Source organism: Melanotaenia boesemani, chromosome 3 (genome assembly GCF_017639745.1).
Source record: "Melanotaenia boesemani isolate fMelBoe1 chromosome 3, fMelBoe1.pri, whole genome shotgun sequence".
In the NCBI taxonomy this organism is placed as follows: Eukaryota; Metazoa; Chordata; class Actinopteri; order Atheriniformes; family Melanotaeniidae; genus Melanotaenia; species Melanotaenia boesemani.
This window is the reverse complement of record NC_055684.1, coordinates 16,573,410-16,582,703: the sequence shown is the minus strand read 5'-3', so window position 1 is coordinate 16,582,703 and position 9,294 is coordinate 16,573,410. Positions and strand designations below refer to the sequence as shown.

Below are 9,294 nucleotides of genomic sequence, written 5' to 3'. Positions count from 1 at the left end.
GACCTTCAGGCTTTCAGAAGAAAAGATCAGGACATTAAAGAGAAACAAGCTTCCTGGTTCAATAGGAGTCACAACACAAAGACAAAATGAGAACTCCTACCAGGTCAGAGAGTCTGGGTGAGGAACATGAAAGATCCTGGAACAGTCAGTAGACCTGCTCAGACACTGAGGTCTTATAACATAGACCTACCTTCTGGAAGACTCAAAAGAAATCGTTCTCACATGAGGGTCATTCCAGAGACTCCCAGAGAGACCAGACCACACCGGGTCATTCGACCACCAAACAGATTTGATTAGAACGCTGTGGTTTGTTTTTACAGGGCAGAATAAACCCTGCACAGTGTTGGGGACTCAGGTAGTCTACCCTGACCCCTAGGTTAGAAGAAAATATATATATATGCATATCACTTAAGTGAATGGTATGTACTTATGTTTACCTTTTCATGTTCACTAATTAGTTACAGATTCAAAATAAATAAATAAATAAAATGGGTTCTTTTGAGAAAGGTAAACAGTCGGCTAAAGGAGGGGGATGTAGCAGAAATGAATGTGTGAATGAAATTCACCCCTCATCCGCTAGGGGCTGGCTCCAAAACAGAGCAAATCCCCATAGACTTCCATGTTAAAATGACTAACTTCACAGCAGAAATAAACATGTTTAAAGCCTAGTACAAAAAAACATTTTAGGACTAATAGGTCAAGTTTACCTTCATGACAACTGTGAGGGGAGTACATTTTTTTAACTCATCCGTTTGGATGTTATTTGATAGTGAAATTTGGCATAATTTTGCCTTTTGATTGACAGGTATCCCATATCCGTGGCAAGAAAGGAGAGTGTAGCACAACCGTGGTTTTTAGCCAGCTAACAGTGCGCCTTAGCTTTAGCCCAACTACCTCTGTTAGCTGGTTAGCTACCATTAGCTCCGGGTTAGCTCGGTTAGCTCTTAGCTATAGACAACTTGGAATTTGATGGGTGACAATCATCCACCCCCACCTTCACAGTCCCCCTCTCAGCTCCACCTCTTTGCCCTTTTTTTGATTTTCTGGGAATGACAACATGCGTAACACTGCCAAGATGGCAACGGTGGGAACCGTTCAATGAGCTTCAATTCAGCTCTTTAGAAACCTATGGGTGATGTCATGGAGCCTCCATCTATTTTTTATATACAGTGGTCTGCACTAGTGATGCGCGGGCCGCCTCCTAACCCGCGGGTCGGGGCGGGTCAAAGAATTTTCGCTTCACTGCGGGGCGGGTTGGTGTGGTTTACTATTCTGAAATATCTAGTTCTATCTATTAATTTTATTTTTTGTCAAACTGAAAATAAAGACCTTAATCAGTGTCTACATTTTGTTACTATAATATGTAAGACAAAATATTTATCAGTTATTTAAACACTGGTCACGTTTTGTAACGTAATGTCCACGTAGGTGCGTAGTAGGCTACGCAGGCTACGTGCAGAAAGCGCCAAGCAGACAAGCAACAAAAGATGGAAGAAAAAGTGTTGAATAATATTCGTTCGGGAGTTTACGTCCTTGAAAAGAAGAAAGAGGGCCAAATGGCTAAATCACAGGTTTGGGACAGGTTCAGCGAGGTAATCAGTGCAGACAACAGCAGCAGCATTGGCTATGTGCTTTATAACACTTTATTTATTTGCCTATTTATGTTTATAGGCTTAACGTTCATTTGAAAATACATTTTGTGTTGCCAGTTTCCAGTGCCAATTTAGGAGACCATATGCACCTTTCTCAGACTAAATAAAAGCATTCGTCAATATCATAACATGTGTTTTAATGGGGCGGGTCGGGTCGGGTTAAAAAAATAGAAGCGGAGGTGCGGGCGGTTTGGTGCGGTCCAATTTTTTTAAAAGAGCGGGACCCGCGGGTCGGAAAAAAACCCGACCCGCGCATCACTAGTCTGCACTGAGCAACTGAGTGATTCATTCATGCTGTAAGTCGAGTCAGCGCCAGAGTACTGCAAGTTTTGTGAGTGAATTGTATGTAGCTCACAGAAAGGAAGGGGATGAGTAACTTTTATGTACTGTGAGTCCATGAGTCTATACTGAGCAACTGAGAGATTAGTTCATGCTACAAGTTGAGTCAGTGCAAGCTTAGCTTAGAGTTTAGTTAAGGAACACGAGCTGTTGCTTTTCCCTCTTTTACAACGATTAGCTTAAAATATTTCTACAAGTGCAGTTAGAATAGCAGTTGCACAATAGTGACACTGTATATTGTTTGCTCTCTTCAGTTAGCTCTGTAGTTAGCTTGCTAGCAGTAGAAGGAATGATTCAGTGAATAAGTCAGTGGGGATGAGGAATTGTGATTCATGAGTCAGTGAAGTAATTCTCAAGCATTAAACAATTTTTTCATGACTCGCACAACACTTAACTAGACACAGGTGATGTGAATGAATAATCACACCAGATGCGCTAACGAGCAGAAACCAAGAGCAACACTGAAACTGAACATGACCTTAGATACCAAAACACATAAACCAAAAACATGACAAGACCCAAAACGTAAAAGAACATAAAAGTAAACTAAGGAACAAAGCCAGACAGTTACCTACAGACAACCAATTAATACACAAGAGGATATAACAGTGACATCATTTTGGCAGGGTCTCTAGATCCAGATGCTTTATATAAACACAGCAGCTATTTTTCATCCATTTCCAAGCTGGTCAACATGGAGAAAAGATCTCTCTGAGGTAGGGGCGTTTTTTGTTCTTCAAAAATTAACTATCACAGTGGACATTATTCTGTCAACATTTTTTTTATTAGTTTATGTGATAATAATTACTTCTAAAACACATGCTTAAGTATGTAGCTGTATTTCATTAGAACAACAAAGTTCAAATTTGCTGTACTTTCTAAATAAAAATGATAACGTAATAATACATAAAGATTTTCTCCTCTCAGTCCAACCAGAATTCATTTTAATTTGACTGTTAATTGCTGACCTTTTAGTAACACAATGAGACTTTGTTTCCCTGTCATTGAACTATTGTTTAAGTATGAGAAACATCAGTTAGAAGTAACTGCTGCTTAAGTAAACATTGTTATCATTTTTTAATATTAAGAACCTTTATAAACTCATTTTAGCATGGACAGATCTAGAAGAATAATTTCTTTGCCAAATGTGTATAATCTTTGTATTTGATCAGGATAATTTGGTTTGTTGTCACACATTTGACTGTAAATTAAATTTTAAAAACTGTTATCATTAGTCGATTATGTTTTAATGTGAAATATATAAATACATTCAAGAGGGATGGACTGCCAAATACAAGTTGTGCATTTTAACAATGATCTCCATTGAGGGGTTAGTTGCCCAAATGTTATTTTAATCAGAAAAAAATCAGAAAAACATCAACACATTTCAACATTTTAACAGTGCCCCCTAAGGTGAGAGATTTCAATGTGACAACTCAATATATCTTTCTATCGTTTTTTATATAAATAAATACTAGAATGTTTTATGTATACAAAGTAATAGAAAAAGAAAACCAGAGAAAGTTTAAATTTGGACCAAAAACCTGAATATCAAAACTGAAAATTTGACACAGATTTCTCCCTACTATGAAAGAGTCTTACAGGATTCTGACATCACATCCATGAATTCCTCATCTAATACCTACAATGTGTCAAGCAGCCTAAATTATCGAGACTCTGCAAGCATAGCTGTGGTTAAAAATGTGATCATCCTGGCTCTTGGCCTCACTATCAACTACATTAATGGCACACTGGTTGACGTCTTCAGAAAGCACCAGGTCAGAAATTACTATAATTGTTAATGTTGTTGTTAAAATATGATTGTAGTGAAACTGTAAGCATCATATTTAGTCTGAGGACTAAAGTTAAGTGGATTACAGTATGTCAAAGAAAGATAAGCTGTGTTTTTTCCTCTTTCAGATACTTCATATGAATCCTCGTTACATCCTGTTCATCCACCTCGTGTTGAACGATATGATCCAGCTTACTGTCACAATCAGCTTGTTCATCTTAAGTTATGTCTTCTACATGATTAATGCTTCTCTCTGTTGCTTTATTGTTACCTTAGCTGTCTTTACTACCCTTAACACTCCACTAAATTTAGCTGCAATGGCAGTGGAGTGCTACATTGCTGTTTGTTTTCCACTGCGGCACTCTGAGCTGTGTACCATTAAAAGAACATATAGTCTGATAGGTTGTATTTGGGCTTTGAGTGTAGTTTCAATTCTGCCAGACATCTTTATTATTCTGGCAACAGAGCCTGAATGGTTATTTCACTCCACTGTATTTTGTGATAGGGACAACTTGTTCCGACATCCAGTCAGTTTAAAAAAGAGAGATGTTTCTTACCTGCTTTATCTAACTGTAGTTTGGCTCGTCCTCCTCTGCACCTACTTCAGGATCTTCTTAGCTGCTAAAACTGCTAATTCAGTAGAGGGAAATTTTAAAAAGGCCAGGAATACTATCCTGCTACATGGCTTTCAGTTATTGTTGAATATGCTGACTTATATAGCCCCTCCATTAAAAAATGCTTTGATGAACTGGTTTCCTAACCATTTTATACAAGTATACTTTATTTGGTACATAATCAGCCAAATTCTTCCCAGGTTCTTCAGTCCTATTGTGTATGGGCTACGAGACAAGATATTTAAACAGTATTTGAAAAAGCATATGCTGTGTATCATGAGTACAAAGAAACCATAACTTTCACTAATACCGATGTTACTTTACAAAATCAAACTAGAAAGGAGTTGAGAGGAAACAGGTTTTGGTTTTTCTGTAGTGCAGTTGTGTTTACCAGTGCTGAGATCTTAACATATGGTTAAAAGCTCTCATTTAGCACCACAGTCTGCATGCTCACTGCATTAATAACATCTTCTGATAAACTATGGATTGGCATATTTTAGTATAATAAAATCACAATAAAGACAATTCCATGTTGACTTTTTTTTTTTTTTTTTTTTTAAAAACAATCATCTTCAAGTTAATTTTATCAAGAAGACTGGTTCAGAGGTTGTGCTGCCTAATTTATTTCTACATGTATATTCTAAAAAGACTTTTGACTGATGAGTTTCCATGACAACAGAAGCGTTGTTTACCCAGCAGGAATATCAACTGAATATGCATTACAAAACCAAGATAGTCAGCGAAATAACACACGAAATCCCAAACAATGTAAAGAAAAACCAAAGAGGATGCAGGGCAGGAGCGAGACAAAGAGAAAAACATGGACATTCTTTTTTTCCAACTGTTCTGGGGGGTAAGGTGCAAAGCTGGCTCTTGGCATAGGCCATTTAGGTAACTGATTAGGGCACCGCACACTCGAAGGGGCGCTTCTGTGAGTGGTCATGAAGAAAAAAAATAAATAAATAATAGGGTGGGGCTGCTGTTGATTTCGGCACTTTTCTGGGCCAGCCAGACCTGACCTCCTGTCTCGGAGAAGCGGTGGGGGCGGGCTGGGGCTTTTGCCGTCTGGAGAACTTCGGCTGTAGAGGAGGCCACAGAGCAGACTAAGGGGAAAGTTGGCCATGGGATCTGCAGAGGAGGACACTCTGCTTTCCGGGGAAGGCAAAGCTGGTCTCACACTGCTGCTGCATCGAAGTCAATGCGGTACCAAAAATGCCTTCTGGAATGACTGGCATGTCCAGAATATCCTCCTTCTCTCTTTCTGTTAGATTTGTCAGGTTGAGCCATCTGGCCTGTTCCTGCAGCACCATCATTCCCATTGATTTCCCTGTGGCCTGGGCCGTACATCGCTGCAAGTGGAGGCAGATGTCCATGATCACAGTGAACTGTTCCCACACAGCCAGCTCGGGCTTCGTTGCCATATCCTCACAGAGCTCAGCTTGAAAGACGGAGAGCACGGAGGTGGCGTTGAAGCCCTGACAGCTAAAGCTGCGGCCTTGTACGCTCTGTAAGTCATGGCAGACTGCAAACGGTCAGCTTTTGACAGCAGAGTGGGGCTCTTGTAAGACGCAGTTGACAGTCGCAGATGCAGGTTCCATTGGAGGCATGCAGAGCATGCAGGTGTTTTTCCATGTTTTCAAAATCCAGGGAGGAAGCCCCTTGAATTGGATTCTTTCCACTGAAGGAGTGGTCCTTCCATGAGACCGAAACATTGTCCAGAAGCTCCAGGAAAAGAGGAAGTAGCTGTTTCGCTGCTCTCGTGGCATAGGTCAATTTCTTCCCTTCATAACGTGACCAAGCGGTTTCCGTCACGACGGCAGGCCGAGGGATGTTCAGCCTGGATGCAGCTCGTTTGCACACTGCCTGCAAATCCAAGCTTGGAGTAGGAGAAGCTGGTATGCTCTCCTGCTCGTCCCGTGGAGACAGAAAAAGCGTCAGGCTGTGCAGCCAGAGAGGGCAGGATGAAGACGTGTCGTCATATTCGTCCTTAGATATGAGAAGCTCAGAGATGTTGTTTCTGCACATGCTTGAACTATGTGGGGGTTACGTGACATAATGAATTCCCTGGAAGACTTGAACAATAGCAGCAGCAAAACGGGACTATGGCAAGGCAAGGCAAATTTATTTGTATAGCACATTTCATGTACAAGACAATTCAAAGTGCTTTACATAAAACATAAAAACATTACAGCAAGGTGCAGGGAAAGAATAAAAAAGAAAGAAAAACAAAGATTAAAAAAGATAAAATTGATTACATAAAAACAACAGGAAAAAGCTCAGATAACAAAATAAAGTTAAGATTTCAGCGTAAAAGAACCAAATGCAGATCTGGATTTCTAAATAAAAACTAGTGAAATGCAGCAGAGAACAGGTGGGTCTTCAACCTTGATTTAAATAAACTAAGTGTTTTAGCTGATTTGAGGCTTTCTGGGAGTTTGTTCCAGACATGTGGAGCATAGAAGCTGAATGCAGCTTCTCCATGTCTATGGCGTACACAACGATTTTGTTAGAAATTAAAGGAGTTAGGGATTATTGTGCATTTTGAAGTCCAAAAGGTTAGAAAAAAAAAACACTTCTTCTTCTGAACTAATAGGCCTTGCGCCGGACCGATTAAGGTGCATCATTAACATTGTCACAGAGAGGGACATGCTGCCTGGCCGCAATATTATGCAGAAGAACAAATGCACGTATTATGTTACATGCTCTCAGTGGTTCCACTCGCAGTAGTTGAGGCATGTAAACTGTCTCTTCTACCTGTTGTTCGACACATGGCCTGCAGCCCACATTGATTTACATGCTGGAAATCCAGAGTTTGTGATTCTGAAAAACGGGATTTTGTATGAGGGTGGTCCAATCCTACTTTGCTTTGAACAACCGGGGTAAAAGTAAGCTAGATTACGTCATCCGCCGTCCCAACAAATGGGATTCGGGAGGTTTTGCTTTTTTTTTGTTTAGCCAATTTGCACTCTTGATTTTATATTTATCAAACAATTGTATGTGATAAAATGGATCAGTTATTTTAATATTTTGTTACATTGGTGATGTTATTTTATGTTGTTTATAAGTAAAAAAAAAAGCTTAAATTTAAATTTTTTAGTTCTGCCATTTAGTTTGGTAATGAAAATGTTTAGACAAAAATTTTTATATTGTGTTTAATTATTATAATAATAATAATCATCAAGAATTAAAGACAAAATCATTGAATTATTATAATGTCAAGCAAAAAGTATCGGTATCGGTATCAGTATCAGCGATACTTACCCTGGATTTACTTTGTATCGAATCGATACCAAAATTTGCAGTATCACCCAACCCTAGCTCCAGTGTTGAGGTATGTGGTTTTATTTAACATTAAAAACACTCTTTAACTTTTAATCTTTACTAGCCAGAGGTTAGCTAAATTGGAATAAAGCAGAGTTTGTGTGTTGTTGGGCCCAAATATATGAATTAGGAAAATGTAAAAGCAAACAAAGTGTGGCCAGTGAGAGAACAGCCCCATTTCCGGGATGTTCAAGTGGACTATTTGTCTTTTAGGCTGTGTTGGGCACATCACTTAAAAAATGTAATTAATTATAGTTACTAATTCGCACAAAAAGTAACTGCTTAGTAGCTGAGTTAGGGCATTAAAAAATAATGACAAACTTGAGAAAGTAATTATTCTGTTCAAATATATTCCCCTTCAAAAGAACTGTGTATTCATCTGCATGTTAATCTTAAAATGGTCTTCAACCATTGCTTTATCAGCTGGTCTTTTAATCGGTTACCTAAATTCATTATCAATCCAGGAAAACTTATTATTTTTTCTTTTTTTTTTTTTTTTATAACTTGCCACTTCTGGTAAACGGTTGTCAATATTTCTTCTTCAGAAGAACAAACACATTCTATGTCTCCACTTGGAACGACTGTATTATTGCAATATATCTTTCAGCGCTGTCCCTAAATTATGTTGCTGACTTGTGGGTATTGAATTATCATAAATTGTTGTTTTTGTGAGCTTTCTAGAGAGAGAGAAAAAAAAAAAAAAACTTAAAATATTAGAAATCGTAATGATTCTCTGATTTTCACTTCTTGTATTACAATCCCAATTCAAATAAAAAGTCCCCATTATAATAATTTCTTTTGGCTCAGAGTTTTTGGTACAATTTAAAATAAAAGTGACTCTGTTGGCTTCATTGAGCACGGTTGTTGTTATTAGCATCATTTCATCCATTTCAGCCCACTCTCCAATAGCCTGGAGTTGTTTCTTGGAGTGCAAGAACTTTTACTTAAAAATTGGTTGCAGTAATATGCGCACTCTAGCTGGTATGCACTGTTGGAGAATTTGACCATATAAAGAATTCCAGGAACTATTAATATTATTGACCAGGTTGTTGAGGAAAAAAAAAGACATTAAATCTGGTTCATATTGTATAGAAATATAAAAACAGCATATACCTCTCTCTTTCTACTTTGGGTCATGTGTAAGATGAAAATAAAATCTTTTAACATTGCAAATTAGCCAGAAAACTTACATGCTATGAGCTATTTAAAGAACCACTGAACTTCTCAGATTTTCTTAAAGAGGCACCCCCTAATGGCCGCTTATTTGGCATCCATATTGCATCCTACCTGTACTCTGAGGTGTCTCCAGGTCAGTAAGTCGGTCCAATGTTGACTCCTGTCTTATGTCTTGTTCTGTCACTTTCTATTTATTTTCCTTGCTTCCTCCAATAATTTCCTCTTGTGTTTCTTGGACGAATCAGTCATGGTGCACATTTAAAAATGTGTTGATATTCAGTTGCTAATGTGTGACTTGTTGCATAAGCAAAACTCAGCTGCAAAATGACACGTCTTCGAAGAAAAGGTTTTTCAGCCTGCCAAGCAACAACGGCTCAAGGAATGTATGATAAATGTCACT

At 38.5% G+C, this 9,294-nt stretch overlaps 1 protein-coding gene across 2 annotated transcripts; it reads left to right on the top strand.

Annotated features, from left to right (window-relative positions):
* The first annotated feature begins 2,551 nt into the window (after positions 1 to 2,551).
* LOC121637030 (odorant receptor 131-2-like) lies at positions 2,552 to 4,825 on the top strand. 2 transcript variants are annotated; one of them, XM_041980916.1, is made up of 3 exons: positions 2,552 to 2,707; positions 3,586 to 3,769; positions 3,912 to 4,825. In XM_041980916.1, exons 2-3 carry the CDS (start codon positions 3,614 to 3,616, stop codon positions 4,692 to 4,694), a joined length of 939 nt encoding a protein of 312 aa, XP_041836850.1. In that variant the 5' UTR covers positions 2,552 to 2,707; positions 3,586 to 3,613; the 3' UTR covers positions 4,695 to 4,825. The 2 variants fall into 2 exon arrangements, with proteins under 2 accessions (XP_041836850.1, XP_041836851.1); XM_041980917.1 differs by lacking the exon at positions 2,552 to 2,707 and adding an exon at positions 3,391 to 3,404.
* The last annotated feature ends 4,469 nt before the right edge of the window (positions 4,826 to 9,294 follow it).

Coding starts and splice junctions, on each gene's coding strand:
- LOC121637030 (XM_041980916.1), top strand. CDS start 3,614: ATGAATTCCTCATCTAATACCTACAATGTGTCAAGCAGCCTAAATTAT. Junction 3,770..3,911: donor ACGTCTTCAGAAAGCACCAG/GTCAGAAATTAC, acceptor TTCCTCTTTCAG/ATACTTCATATGAATCCTCG.